This window comes from Ranitomeya imitator, chromosome 2 (assembly GCF_032444005.1).
Source record: "Ranitomeya imitator isolate aRanImi1 chromosome 2, aRanImi1.pri, whole genome shotgun sequence".
Lineage (NCBI taxonomy): Eukaryota > Metazoa > Chordata > Amphibia > Anura > Dendrobatidae > Ranitomeya > Ranitomeya imitator.
In genome coordinates this window covers 146,510,052-146,525,890 of record NC_091283.1, presented here as the reverse complement: position 1 = coordinate 146,525,890, position 15,839 = coordinate 146,510,052, and the positions used below count along the sequence as shown (strand labels likewise).

Below are 15,839 nucleotides of genomic sequence, written 5' to 3'. Positions count from 1 at the left end.
CCTGACTAATTAAGATAAGTGAAAGCAGTCAGAGGGGAGCACAGAGGAATCGAGCCAGGGAAGGGGAGATAAAAGGGAGTTGTTGAGCACCACCGCAGCTCCAGCTGAATACCTCCAAAGGAGGATAAGAGCATGTGTCAAACAGAAATCAGTCCCAGGAGCGCTGAAGGAAACTCAGACAACATATGTAGTTTACCACAACGCGTTTCGACGGTAAACACTGTCTTCTCCCACCTGAAGAAGACGGTGTTTACCGTCAAAACGCGTTGTGGTAAACTACATATGTTGTCTGAGTTTCCTTCAGCGCTCCTGGGACTGATTTCTGTTTGACACACATAATCCTGACTAATTAACCTACTAGATGCCATGGTCGATAGCGATCATGGCAACTAAATGGTTTTGAGAGTGATGGGGTTCTGTCTTTCACTCATTAGAACCCCTACACGCATGACTACACGAACTCGGGGGAATGATGGTTGTCATCAGGGCCGGCTCCAGGTTTTCATTGGCCCTGGGTGAAAGAGTCCCAGTGGGCCCCTTTAACACATACCACAATTCATAATGCACCGATACGGCAGAGAAATAAAGATATAGTACTATGCCAAAGATTCACTTACTTCTTACATTACATGAGTGATATCTATTGTACATTCTACATTAGCTCAGAAACCGGACAGTATAGTCCTCTATACAGAATAATGAGCCCCATATATTGCTCCAAACAGAATAATGAGCCCCATATATTGCCCCATACAGTATAATGGCCCCATATAGTGCTCCATACAGTATAATGGGCACCACAGAGTGCTCCATACAGAATGAGCTGCATATATTGCTCTATACGGAATTGACCCCATATAATGTTCCATACAGTATAGTGAGCCACATATAATTCTCCATACAGTATATGATGGGCCCCATCTATTGCTCCATATATAATGGGCCTCACATAATGCTCCATACAGTATATGATCGGCCCCATAGAGTATACTGAGTCCATATATTGCTCCATACAGAATGGGCCCCGTATGATGCTCCATACAGAATGGGCCCATATAATACTCCTTACAGAATGGGTCCCATATAATGCTCCAAAAATAATTGGCCCCATAAGATGCTCCATGTATAATGGGCCCCATATAATGCTCCATATATAATTGGCTATATAAAATGCTGCATATATAATTAGTCCCATAAGATGCTTCATATATTGTTGGCCCCATATACTGCTCCATATGTAATTGGCCCCACCTACTGCTTCATATTGAATTGGCCCCATAAGATGCTCCATATTAAATTGACCCCATATAATGCTCCCTATAGAATTGGCTTCTTAAGATGCTCCATATATTATTGGCCCCATAAGATGCTCCACATATTATTGGCCCCATAAGATGCTCCATATAGAATTAGTCCCATATAATGCTCCATATATGGGCCCCTTCTGATAGTCCCCATATATTGCTCCAAATATTAAAAAAAAAATGAAATACTCACCTCTTGTTGCTTGACACTTTTCTGCTCTGGACTTCTCAGCGTCGGCGTCTTCCTGCTCTCTGTGCTGTGACTGCTCAGACAGACGGCGCACACTGGTTACATCATCGTGCCCTCTGACCTGAACGTCACAGTCAGAGGATGGAAGACGCTGCAGCGCTGGAACCGGGAGAAGTGAGTATCGCAAGTGTCGGGGCCCGGAGCAGGCGGGGGGTCCACTGGCGGGGGCCGGCACTATAGCGCGCCAGTGTCCCCGATGGCAAGTGGGCCCCTGCCTGCTCAGGGCCCCACCACTTGCCTGGGTGCGCCGGGTGCTGACGCTGGCCCTGGTTGTCATACGAATCGAAGGTAAAACCATAATCTCAAGGTCTGCTAGGTATTGTGGCCTATTAGTTCCTGAATAACACTGTCTTTAGTATTGCAGTGCATGAGATCAGTAATCAGATTATTCAGTGTTCAAGTTGCACAGAGAAACTAATTTAAAAAAATTGTGAAAATTCCAAAAAACTGAAGAAATTATAGAAAAATGTTTTGGCACTAACACAGATTTTATGTGAAAGCAAAAGTAACAAAAAAGTACACATATATAGTCATGGCTGAAATTGTTGACACTCTTGTAATTGTTACAGAAAATGAAGTATTTCTCCCAGAAATTGTTGCAGTTACACATATCTTGTTATACACGTTTATTTTCTTTGCGTGTATTTGAACAACACACAAAAAAAGAGAAATAAAGGCAAATTGGACAGAATTTCACACAAAAACCCCAAAAAGGTATGACAAAATTATTGGCACCTTTCCAAAATTGTGGATAAACAGCTTTGTTTCAAGCATGTGATGCTCGTACAAACTCACCTGTGGCAAGTAACAGATGTGGACAATATGAAAATAACTCCTGAAACCAGATAAAAAGGGAAGAAGTTGACTCAACCTTTGCATTGTGTATCTGTGTGTGTCACACTAAACAAAGAGAAAATTGGGGTTTTGCTCTAATTGTATTGATTCAAGGAAAGAAGTTGTCAAATAAATTTTACTGCAGAATGAATGGCATAAAAAATACACCCACACAATTCTTGAACAGCTGTGTGGATTTGTCCATTTTGCCAAAAATTGCAATAATGCTAGGTTCACATTGACCCTGAGCTCTACACTGAGCTCTTACATCAGGGTTTCTGTTTGAATATCTGAAGAATGTGATTCAGATTAAACCCCCAATGGAACCTTTCACTATAATGAAGCAGATGGAGACAATTAAAACTCCTTTTTGCCTCTTTCCCTGTGGTTTAAGCTTTTAAGGTGTATACAAAAGCGCACTTAACCACTCTTTAGTGCACCTCTAAAAAGATGGTCACCACTGGAACATTGGCAAGACAGAGTCCAAAGTGACTTCAACAACCTCATTACAGTGAATGGGTCTATTGAGGGATCCATCTGAATCAGGTACTTTGGAAATTTAGACACAAACCAGGACATAACTCAACCCCTGACTTGTGTTCAGTGTTCAGGATCAATGTGAACCAAGCCTTAAAGTTGATCGAGAATGTTATGTACTCCAGAATGGTACCAATAAAGACTTCTACTCAACCCAAAAACTGAGGCCTCACTCAGGTCTATCATCTGTCATTATAAATATAACAGCTTTCCGTGTTACTTTTAGTACAAAGGTTCCTAAAAAGTGATGTACCTCCCTCTAAAACAAAACCCAACGAAATTTGCGCTCTTGAATCCAAATGTCCCCATCCCTGCTAAGTCCCACAGTCTGCCTAACAGCAATTAGCATCAATGTGTGTTGTGGAGAGCCCACTTAACAGTAAAGGAGGACTCTCTAGAAGCACAAGCTAGTCACAGTGCGTGATATTGTATACTAAGGTTGCATATGTGCCATTTTCACTCTGCATGCTAAGTTCTGGAAAACAACTGTGAAGTCAAAATAGTCACTAGACCCATAGATGAACTTCGAGAGAGGTGTAACTTCCAAAATGGAGTCACCTGAGGGGAGGTTTTAGCTCACAAACTCTTTAAGGAAAATCTACGCTACGAAAGTCAAATAATTCTGCTTCCTTTCTGACTCTGCCATGTTTACAAATAGTACTGTACAACCCCACATAGGGTATAGTCTTATTCCAGAGTAATATAACACATTATGGGGGCGTTTAAACCTATTACTTCAGGTGAAATTCAAAAATCTAATGATAAAATACCATTTTAATGGTAAACAATTATGTTTTTATCTTCATGGCTCAATGATCTAAAATTTTATGAGATATCTAGTGTAAACATATTCACTATCCCTCTACATGAATTAATTAAAGAGTGTAGTTTGTAAGATTAGGTAACGTTTGGGTTTCTTCTGCGTTCCTGGCTCCTCAGGTGCTCTGCCAACCATTCCAACAAAATCTGGCATCCAAAACACCACTCCTTCCCTTCGGAGCTTTGCATTGTGCACCAACATTAGTTTCTGACTACAGTTGGAGCATTGACATACTCAGGTGGATTTGTATTACACATTATACATTCCATTTTCTCCTTTCTGCCTTATGTGTATAAGAAAAACAAATTGGGACTTAAGCAACATTTTAGTGGGATATGTGTAATTTTTCGGTTCCCAATATTCTAAAATTCTGCAATGCACCAATGGGTTCAAATTACTCCTTACACTACTAGAAAACTTTCTTGAAGAGTGTAGTTCAAAAACTTGCGTTACTTGTGGAGAAGCGAAGTCTCCCTAAGCTAGAAGATCGTTGGGTACAGCCGGGACCAGCTGCTTCGAAAGCATCACCAAACCAGGGATTCAAGCTTCAGGAGGCTAATTTGCATATTCCAGGTGCCTTCTGGGAGAAGCGAAGTCTCCCTAAGCTAGAAGATCGTTGGGTACAGCCGGGACCAGCTGCTTCGAAAGCATCACCAAACCAGGGATTCAAGCTTCAGGAGGCTAATTTGCATATTCCAGGTGCCTTCTGGGAGAAGCGAAGTCTCCCTAAGCTAGAAGATCGTTGGGTACAGCCGGGACCAGCTGCTTCGAAAGCATCACCAAACCAGGGATTCAAGCTTCAGGAGGCTAATTTGCATATTCCAGGTGCCTTCTGGGAGAAGCGAAGTCTCCCTAAGCTAGAAGATCGTTGGGTACAGCCGGGACCAGCTGCTTCGAAAGCATCACCAAACCAGGGATTCAAGCTTCAGGAGGCTAATTTGCATATTCCAGGTGCCTTCTGGGAGAAGCGAAGTCTCCCTAAGCTAGAAGATCGTTGGGTACAGCCGGGACCAGCTGCTTCGAAAGCATCACCAAACCAGGGATTCAAGCTTCAGGAGGCTAATTTGCATATTCCAGGTGCCTTCTGGGAGAAGCGAAGTCTCCCTAAGCTAGAAGATCGTTGGGTACAGCCGGGACCAGCTGCTTCGAAAGCATCACCAAACCGAATTTTTGCCTGTAGGACATTATTGCAAGAGAGCTTGGCTGAGTAGATTACACAAGAAGGAAAACACACAGCAAGTCAGCAGGATCTAGGAGCAACATGGCAGATGTGACAACCTACATGGTGAGCTGCAGCATGTGCTACATGTTCACAGATCGACCAGAAGAAGAATCCAATTTCACCTGTCAGAAGTGTAGACTAGTGGCCCTTTTAGAAGAAAAGGTGCGGGGTCTGGAAGAAAGAATAGCAACTTTGAAACTCATCAAAGAGAATGAAGACTTTCTAGACAGAACAGAAGCATCTCTACTGGTCACAGAAGGTGCAAAAAGTGTCAGAGAACCTCCAAAAGCAGATGAGTGGAAGCATGTGACCAAAAGAAGCAAGAAGACCATGGAGAAATCACCAACCACACAACTGAAGAACCGATATCAAATCTTTGTAGAGGATGAAGATGGCACACCTAAGAATGAAGCAATACCAGCAAGCAAAAAAGAAAAGGGCACACAGCAACAAGTGACAGCAAAAAGTACAGCCAAGAAGCAACGAAGAGTGGTGGTGGTGGGAGACTCACTACTGAGAGGCACAGAAGCAGCCATCTGCAGACCGGACATAACTGCAAGAGAAGTATGCTGCCTTCCAGGTGCGATGATCAAGGATGTGACCGATAGGATACCAAAGCTCTTCAGCTCCAAGGACGTCCACCCATTTCTTCTGATACATGTTGGCACCAATGACACGGCAAGGAAGGACCTACCGACAATCTGCAAGGACTTTGAAGAGTTGGGGAAGAAAGTAAAGGAACTGGATGCACAGGTAGTTTTTTCTTCTATCCTTCCAGTAGACGGGCATGGCACCAGGAGATGGAACAGGATCCTTGATGCAAACAACTGGCTAAGACGATGGTGCAGACAACAAGGATTTGGATTCCTGGACCACGGTGTGAATTACTGGTATGATGGACTCCTCGCCAGAGACGGACTACACCTCAACAAACCTGGGAAACACACATTCGCCAGAAGACTCGCTACACTCATCAGGAGGGCGTTAAACTAGAAGAAGAGGGGACGGGAAGAAAAACATTAGACGACCCAGGAAAACATACTCAGAAGGGAGGTAAGAACATTTCTAAAACAATCCACAGTGAGGAGATTGGAACAAAACAAAATCCTCTGAACTGCATGCTCGCAAACGCCAGAAGCCTGACAAACAAGATGGAAGAACTAGAAGCAGAAATATCTACAGGTAACTTTGACATAGTGGGAATAACCGAGACATGGTTAGATGAAAGCTATGACTGGGCAGTTAACTTACAGGGTTACAGTCTGTTTAGAAAGGATCGTAAAAATCGGAGAGGAGGAGGGGTTTGTCTCTATGTAAAGTCTTGTCTAAAGTCCACTTTAAGGGAGGATATTAGCGAAGGGAATGAGGATGTCGAGTCCATATGGGTTGAAATTCATGGAGGGAAAAATGGTAACAAAATTCTCATTGGGGTCTGTTACAAACCCCCAAATATAACAGAAAGCATGGAAAGTCTACTTCTAAAGCAGATAGATGAAGCTGCAACCCATAATGAGGTCCTGGTTATGGGGGACTTTAACTACCCGGATATTAACTGGGAAACAGAAACCTGTGAAACCCATAAAGGCAACAGGTTTCTGCTAATAACCAAGAAAAATTATCTTTCACAATTGGTGCAGAATCCAACCAGAGGAGCAGCACTTTTAGACCTAATACTATCTAATAGACCTGACAGAATAACAAATCTGCAGGTGGTTGGGCATTTAGGAAATAGCGACCACAATATTGTGCAGTTTCACCTGTCTTTCACTAGGGGGACTTGTCAGGGAGTCACAAAAACATTGAACTTTAGGAAGGCAAAGTTTGAACAGCTTAGAGATGCCCTTAATCTGGTAGACTGGGACAATATCCTCAGAAATGAGAATACAGATAATAAATGGGAAATGTTTAAGAACATCCTAAATAGGCAGTGTAAGCGGTTTATACCTTGTGGGAATAAAAGGACTAGAAATAGGAAAAACCCAATGTGGCTAAACAAAGAAGTAAGACAGGCAATTAACAGTAAAAAGAAAGCATTTGCACTACTAAAGCAGGATGGCACCATTGAAGCTCTAAAAAACTATAGGGAGAAAAATACTTTATCTAAAAAACTAATTAAAGCTGCCAAAAAGGAAACAGAGAAGCACATTGCTAAGGAGAGTAAAACTAATCCCAAACTGTTCTTCAACTATATCAATAGTAAAAGAATAAAAACTGAAAATGTAGGCCCCTTAAAAAATAGTGAGGAAAGAATGGTTGTAGATGACGAGGAAAAAGCTAACATATTAAACACCTTCTTCTCCACGGTATTCACGGTGGAAAATGAAATGCTAGGTGAAATCCCAAGAAACAATGAAAACCCTATATTAAGGGTCACCAATCTAACCCAAGAAGAGGTGCGAAACCGGCTAAATAAGATTAAAATAGATAAATCTCCGGGTCCGGATGGCATACACCCACGAGTACTAAGAGAACTAAGTAATGTAATAGATAAACCATTATTTCTTATTTTTAGTGACTCTATAGCGACAGGGTCTGTTCCGCAGGACTGGCGCATAGCAAATGTGGTGCCAATATTCAAAAAGGGCTCTAAAAGTGAACCTGGAAATTATAGGCCAGTAAGTCTAACCTCTATTGTTGGTAAAATATTTGAAGGGTTTCTGAGGGATGTTATTCTGGATTATCTCAATGAGAATAACTGTTTAACTCCATATCAGCATGGGTTTATGAGAAATCGCTCCTGTCAAACCAATCTAATCAGTTTTTATGAAGAGGTAAGCTATAGGCTGGACCACGGTGAGTCATTGGACGTGGTATATCTCGATTTTTCCAAAGCGTTTGATACCGTGCCGCACAAGAGGTTGGTACACAAAATGAGAATGCTTGGTCTGGGGGAAAATGTGTGTAAATGGGTTAGTAACTGGCTTAGTGATAGAAAGCAGAGGGTGGTTATAAATGGTATAGTCTCTAACTGGGTCGCTGTGACCAGTGGGGTACCACAGGGGTCAGTATTGGGACCTGTTCTCTTCAACATATTCATTAATGATCTGGTAGAAGGTTTACACAGTAAAATATCGATATTTGCAGATGATACAAAACTATGTAAAGCAGTTAATACAAGAGAAGATAGTATTCTGCTACAGATGGATCTGGATAAGTTGGAAACTTGGGCTGAAAGGTGGCAGATGAGGTTTAACAATGATAAATGTAAGGTTATACACATGGGAAGAGGGAATCAATATCACCATTACACACTGAACGGGAAACCACTGGGTAAATCTGACAGGGAGAAGGACTTGGGGATCCTAGTTAATGATAAACTTACCTGGAGCAGCCAGTGCCAGGCAGCAGCTGCCAAGGCAAACAGGATCATGGGGTGCATTAAAAGAGGTCTGGATACACATGATGAGAGCATTATACTGCCTCTGTACAAATCCCTAGTTAGACCGCACATGGAGTACTGTGTCCAGTTTTGGGCACCGGTGCTCAGGAAGGATATAATGGAACTAGAGAGAGTACAAAGGAGGGCAACAAAATTAATAAAGGGGATGGGAGAACTACAATACCCAGATAGATTAGCGAAATTAGGATTATTTAGTCTAGAAAAAAGACGACTGAGGGGCGATCTAATAACCATGTATAAGTATATAAGGGGACAATACAAATATCTCGCTGAGGATCTGTTTATACCAAGGAAGGTGACGGGCACAAGAGGGCATTCTTTGCGTCTGGAGGAGAGAAGATTTTTCCACCAACATAGAAGAGGATTCTTTACTGTTAGGGCAGTGAGAATCTGGAATTGCTTGCCTGAGGAGGTGGTGATGGCGAACTCAGTCGAGGGGTTCAAGAGAGGCCTGGATGTCTTCCTGGAGCAGAACAATATTGTATCATACAATTATTAGGTTCTGTAGAAGGACGTAGATCTGGGTATTTATTATAATGGAATATAGGCTGAACTGGATGGACAAATGTCTTTTTTCGGCCTTACTAACTATGTTACTATGTTACTATGAGAAGTCTCATAAGGCGCTCTACAATCTGATCCAGCCAAAATTTCACTCCAAAATACAATGAAGGCACCACCTCTTTCAAATGGCTATGGTGTCTGCTCAAATAGTAGTTTCTGACCACACATGGGTGAGATGTTTCCTGCAGATCTGCATACATTACAAATAGATAGCTTGCACCAGCTAAAGTAGGTGTGCCTTAAAAAAATCCAGAAGGTTAGACTGACCGTATAATTGCTTTTTAAAATTTCCCGCTTTGCACACACTTTTTTTGTCCAACTTTAAATATAATCAATTTATCACATGAAAAACTTTCAAAATGATAATACAAGCATTCTGATGGGGCTTGTCAACATAAATACAGCGGCCTCTTCCTGTCTTAGAGTCTATGTAATAATGTATGTAGATTGTACTGTGAAATCTGGTGACAAATCTGCGTTAATATGTTAAGAAATAGTATATTATTTTGCTTTATAATGCAGGATGCTTTATTAAAATAGTCTTCTTGACAACCTTTTGAAAAATGCATTTTACTTTATGCTGAAGTAATGGACTGCAACCCTCCAGTCCAAATTCAAAATTGGATTATGTATAGCAAACATTTAGCCAGCATACCTAGCTCACCATTTTTACATGCTAAACTGAAATGCTAAACATACATAACTGACATGCATAATGATATATACTTGATGAAGATTTTAATAAAATAATTTTTTATTTCTTTTATCTGTTATCTCAGTTGCATAGACATTAGCATGGAAAGTTTTATATTATAACTTCCCCTTTAACCACAGGGGTGATAGGAGAGAGTCTGCTTGTCTTTTTCTCCTGCATGACTTTGCCCAATTATAAGTAGTCGGTGACATGTAAAGAAATATTGAAAACCCCTTCAGAGAAGCTTAAGAGAGGCTTGCTCTGTATGATATGGTAAGACTGATGTTTCCAACCAGGTCACATAGATCTCACTGTTGACGCTAAAAGGGTAGGAGGACAGTAGTGATTAGCAAATGTACTTGGATAAGGTGTTATCCGAACATGCCCGGGTACTAACAGAGTGTCTTTGGTGTGCTCGAAAAATATGTTTGAGTCCCCGTGGTTGTATTACTCACTGCTGTTCAACAGCAGCAACACATGCAGGGATTGCCTAGCAAACAGGGGATCACTGCATGTGTTGCGGCTGTCAAACATGCAGCCGCGGGGACTCAAATATGTTATTCGAGCACGCCGAAGTCACTCAGTTTGCACCTGAGCATGTTCGGATAACACCATAACCGATAACATTCGCTCATCAAGGAATGATGCTTTAGTATCTGGGATAGATGCAGCTTTCCTTTGCCAGCGCTGTTGTGTCCTTATAGTAAGAATGAAATGGCAGTGCTGTGAGATGAGAGCTGTGTGCAGTGTGCCAGGAGCATGACACATACAGTGCCCTCCTTTTTTCCCAGGTACTGGGGCATTATGCAATTATAGTAGATGCCAGCCGTGACATCCAGGTGACCTTGTTAGACAGAGTCTTTTCATATAACACAGATAACTCCTGTAGTAAACTTTTCTGGGGACAATTTTTTTCCTGCAAGATGTTGCCTACTCATGATTGGACAATATCATAAAGGGGGAAAAGTAAATGCCCCAGAGAAGAAACTTTGCTAACGTTCCTTGGTTGAAAGGAGAATTGGCAGAAAAATAAGGAGAATTGGCATATAAATTTTACATCTCTGCAACGGTGATGAGAAATAAAAAATACATTTTGTTTAGCTCTTCATTGACTTAATCATATTGCGGCAAGTTTAGCCTGTGAAAATTGGTGAAAGGTCTTCTCTAAACATGTATCTGCTGACAATCATGAACAGAATGTTTCTGCTCACAATCATATGCTCTTTTCTTCCATTTTCATCTTTCCAATATGGCTGGTGCAGTATGTGTGGTTCTTCAGAAGGACGTAGATCTGGGGATTTATTGTGACGGAATATAGGCTGAACTGGATGGACAAATGACTTTTTTCAACCTTGCTAACTATGTTACTATGTGTGTTTTCTATGAGGAGCAGTGTTAAATTTCACATGCAAGGTCCCTTCATTCCCTTCTAATAAACCAGCACTCATGTTGTTGGTCCTATATACGTCCAGTCAGTGTCATCTCCTGCATGTTGAGGATTTTTTTTAGAATGGGCACCATCAAGAAGGCACACACTGTGAACAGTATTATTGCTTCATTTTTGAAGATAAAAAATGGGATGATGGACTTATGATCAGCTGCAGAAATGTTCATGAAAAGTCTTACTGGTTTAACTATACATATGCCATGTATGCTCTACTGTTTCAAATATACTGAGCACCATACAAGAACATCTACCCGACTCATAGTCCACTCCTAGTAACAGCCAAAATCAGGGGTTTACAGACACAATTCTGGCCGATCAACTTTCAGTCTCCGAAAGCTTTTCCAAAAAAGTAATCCTTCAATATACTACCACTTCTAATAATAATATTAATGTATTAAATATGTATTAAATATTTCATTAATATTTATTTTTATATTTTGTGAGAAAACAGGTTTTTTTTTTCAAACACCGGAACGGAAAATCTATAAAAATCTATAAAAATCAATCCTTAGAAAAAGAATTATGAAAAAATCCTTTGAAACAGAATTGAAAAATAATTCGCAAAATCTTAGCTGTCTGCTGGCAAATTTATAAAAATTATAACTCACCGTTGCCTTCCAGAGAACAAATGACAAACACAAAAAGCCACTTAAATTGCCCCATGATCCAGTTATCCGCTATTCTTCTTCTCAGAACGTCGCATGCTATAATGACGAGAAGGACGTGAAAAATTTCCTTTTCTGCTTTCTATATTATCCATTCAATGTTCTAGTGTTATAACTTCCTTCCCTTTTTCTCAGTTCATCTTAGATAGCAACGAAGAATATTTGTTAACTATTTCAAAATATGGGATATTTATGAAGGCATCCCTTTGTAGGTTACCACAGTTGGGAACTTTAGGTTTTATGCTACTTGTGACCTTTTGCAATAAATCTGAACATCACATAATTGTGTACAATTGTAAAACTCTACTTTTGTTTGAGTGGCTCAATTCCACCCTTATGTTATTTTATTAAATTCTAATCTGATGCAAGCCATAAATAATGCACCTTTTTACAGCATACGTACACTTCTTATACAGTGGGGCAAAAAAGTATTTAGTCAGTCAGCAATAGTGCAAGTTCCACCACTTAAAAAGATGAGAGGCGTCTGTAATTTACATCATAGGTAGACCTCAACTACGGGAGACAAACTGAGAAAAAAAAATCCAGAAAATCACATTGTCTGTTTTTTTTAACATTTTATTTGCATATTATGGTGGAAAATAAGTATTTGGTCAGAAACAAACAATCAAGATTTCTGGCTCTCACAGACCTGTAACTTCTTCTTTAAGAGTCTCCTCTTTCCTCCACTCATTACCTGTAGTAATGGCACCTGTTTAAACTTGTTATCAGTATAAAAAGACACCTATGCACACCCTCAAACAGTCTGACTCCAAACTCCACTATAGTGAAGACCAAAGAGCTGTCAAAGGACACCAGAAACAAAATTGTAGCCCTGCACCAGGCTGGGAAGACTGAATCTGCAATAGCCAACCAGCTTGGAGTGAAAAAATCAACAGTGGGAGCAATAATTAGAAAATGGAAGACATACAAGACCACTGATAATCTCCCTCGATCTGGGGCTCCATGCAAAATCCCACCCCGTGGGGTCAGAATGATCACAAGAACGGTGAGCAAAAATCCCAGAACCACGTGGGGGGACCTAGTGAATGAACTGCAGAGAGCTGGGACCAATGTAACAAGGCCTACCATAAGTAACACACTACGCCACCATGGACTCAGATCCTGCAGTGCCAGACGTGTCCCACTGCTTAAGCCAGTACATGTCCGGGCCCGTCTGAAGTTTGCTAGAGAGCATTTGGATGATCCAGAGGAGTTTTGGGAGAATGTCCTATGGTCTGATGAAACCAAACTGGAACTGTTTGGTAGAAACACAACTTGTCGTGTTTGGAGGAAAAAGAATACTGAGTTGCATCCATCAAACACCATACCTACTGTAAAGCATGGGGGTGGAAACATCATGCTTTGGGGCTGTTTCTCTGCAAAGGGGCCAGGACGACTGATCCGGGTACATGAAAGAATGAATGGGGCCATGTATCGTGAGATTTTGAGTGCAAACCTCCTTCCATCAGCAAGGGCATTGAAGATGAAACGTGGCTGGGTCTTTCAACATGACAATGATCCAAAGCACACTGCCAGGGCAACGAAGGAGTGGCTTCGTAAGAAGCATTTCAAGGTCCTGGAGTGGCCTAGCCAGTCTCCAGATCTCAACCCTATAGAAAACCTTTGGAGGGAGTTGAAAGTCCGTGTTGCCAAGCGAAAAGCCAAAAACATCACTGCTCTAGAGGAGATCTGCATGGAGGAATGGGCCAACATACCAACAACAGTGTGTGGCAACCTTGTGAAGACTTACAGAAAACGTTTGACCTCTGTCATTGCCAACAAAGGATATATTACAAAGTATTGAGATGAAATTTTGTTTCTGACCAAATACTTATTTTCCACCATAATATGCAAATAAAATGTTAAAAAAACAGACAATGTGATTTTCTGGATTTTTTTTTCTCAGTTTGTCTCCCATAGTTGAGGTCTACCTATGATGTAAATTACAGACGCCTCTCATCTTTTTAAGTGGTGGAACTTGCACTATTGCTGACTGACTAAATACTTTTTTGTCCAGTTTATAATTAATTTCTCTCTCCTCTGATATAGTCTAGCATATCAGACAAGAGAGAAATTGGGTCCCCCGAACCTCCCCCGATATGTCCGCCATTCCTGGGGACCCTCCTGCTCCGTCCCACAGCCCTCCGTGTCATCTTCCTGGAAAAAAATTGCAGGCGGGTGGACTGAATGAGCGATAACGATTATTTGCAAACTATGCTTCTTCCTTTATGTCTCCTCACATGATGCCCAAATAAAGTTGGCGTTTTTCCACCTATCAGTGGTGGGTGCTGCTTTCTTCTACTGCGAAAGTGCTGCTGTGACAGGTGGGTATACATTGTCTTTATTATCCATGGGAGCCTGAATTGATTCATCAGTGACACACCCTTTAAAAAAATAAGTATGTTCTGCTCAGTGTTATACATTAAAAGGAGAAGAAGATACATTTGGTTTTCGATGATTATATCATCTGTGGTCTCGGTTTCTGAGGAAATGTTTGGGTGTGAATTCACTGTTGCTTAAAGAATCTATTGGTGCACAGTTAACATCGCTTTTGCATCGCTGGCTAAAAGTTCAGCATGTGCTAATTATCTTATTACTCAAGAAGGTATTGCAGTTATAGGAAGAACAGCATAAAAGGTGAAAAATAGTTTTCTTTACTTTAAGATTGTATCAACATAATATCCCAAAGTCTAATAAAGTCATGAAATGAGTCACAAACAGCTGTGAATAGTAAGAAACTATTGCATGTCTAATGAAAAAATGGATCCATTAAAGAGGCATTCTCATAGTGCTTCTTTATTTAACTCTATATTCGGAAATGAACTGGCAAATAATTCTTCAGTTTAAAAAAATAATATTTAAGGAGTCATTTTGTTGAGTTAATAAGGCTGACACGACACAAGGAGATAGCAGCAAAAATTGTAGATTCTAAATTCATGTTACCCCTTTAAAAACTAGACCCAATGGAAAGCAGTTATGACAGATATTTTACCAAGAATTATTTCGTAAAGGGAACATGTCATGCCCTCAAACATTATTTACTTGCAGACACATACAGGGTTAATATGCAGGTAGACAGCGCTACAATCATGTAGTTGCTTGCTTTCAGTCATATGGTATTGGCTACCACCAGCACTCACTATATAGTGAGAGCGGCTGTGTTCACGCTCTGGTAATTTGATAGCCTGTCCAGCACACATATACACTGCACACATACATTCCACCCCTATAAACTGCATACATACATTCCACCCCTATAAACTGCATACATACATTCCACCCCTATAAACTGCATACATACATTCCACCCCTATAAACTGCATACATACGCTCCACCCCTATACACTGCACACATACGCTCCACCCCTATACACTGCACACATATGCTCCACCCATATACACTGCACACATGCACTGTACACATATACACTGCATACATATGCTCCACCCATATACACTGCACACATACACTCCAACCCTATAAATTACACACATTTGCTCCACCCATATACACTGCACACATACGCTGAACACATACCCTCCATCAATATACACTGTACACATACAATGCACACATACACTGCACATATACTGTATACACTGCACACATACGCTGCACATATATACACTGCACACATACGCTCCATCCGTATACACTGCACACATATGCTCCATCCGTATACACTGCACACATATGCCCCATCCATATACACTGCATACATACGCTCCACCCATATACATGGCACACATACACTGCACACATTTGCTCCATCCATATACACTGCACACAAACACTCCACCCATATACACTGCATACATATGCTCCACCCATATACATTTGTCACATTTACACTGCACATATACGCTCCACCCATATACACTGCATACATATGCTCCACCCCTATACACTGCACACATATGCTCCACCTATATACACTGCACACATACGCTCCACCCCTATACACTGCACACATGCACTGTACACATATACACTGCATACATATGCTCCACCCATATACACTGCACACATACATTCCACCCCTATAAACTGCATACATACATTCCACCCCTATAAACTGCATACATACATTCCACCCCTATA

The 15,839-nt window shown here is 41.0% G+C and overlaps 1 protein-coding gene across 2 annotated transcripts in view; it reads right to left on the bottom strand.

The window, feature by feature from the left end:
* The window catches only part of VSIG4 (V-set and immunoglobulin domain containing 4), a 60,062-nt gene extending 48,249 nt beyond the window's left edge, over positions 1-11,813 (bottom strand). For both annotated transcript variants that reach the window (XM_069755512.1, XM_069755513.1), the window contains exon 1: positions 11,681-11,813. In XM_069755512.1, coding sequence (XP_069611613.1) covers positions 11,681-11,735 — 55 coding nt within the window. In that variant the 5' untranslated portion in view covers positions 11,736-11,813. The remainder of the gene's footprint in view (positions 1-11,680) is intronic.
* Positions 11,814-15,839: the final 4,026 nt, after the last annotated feature.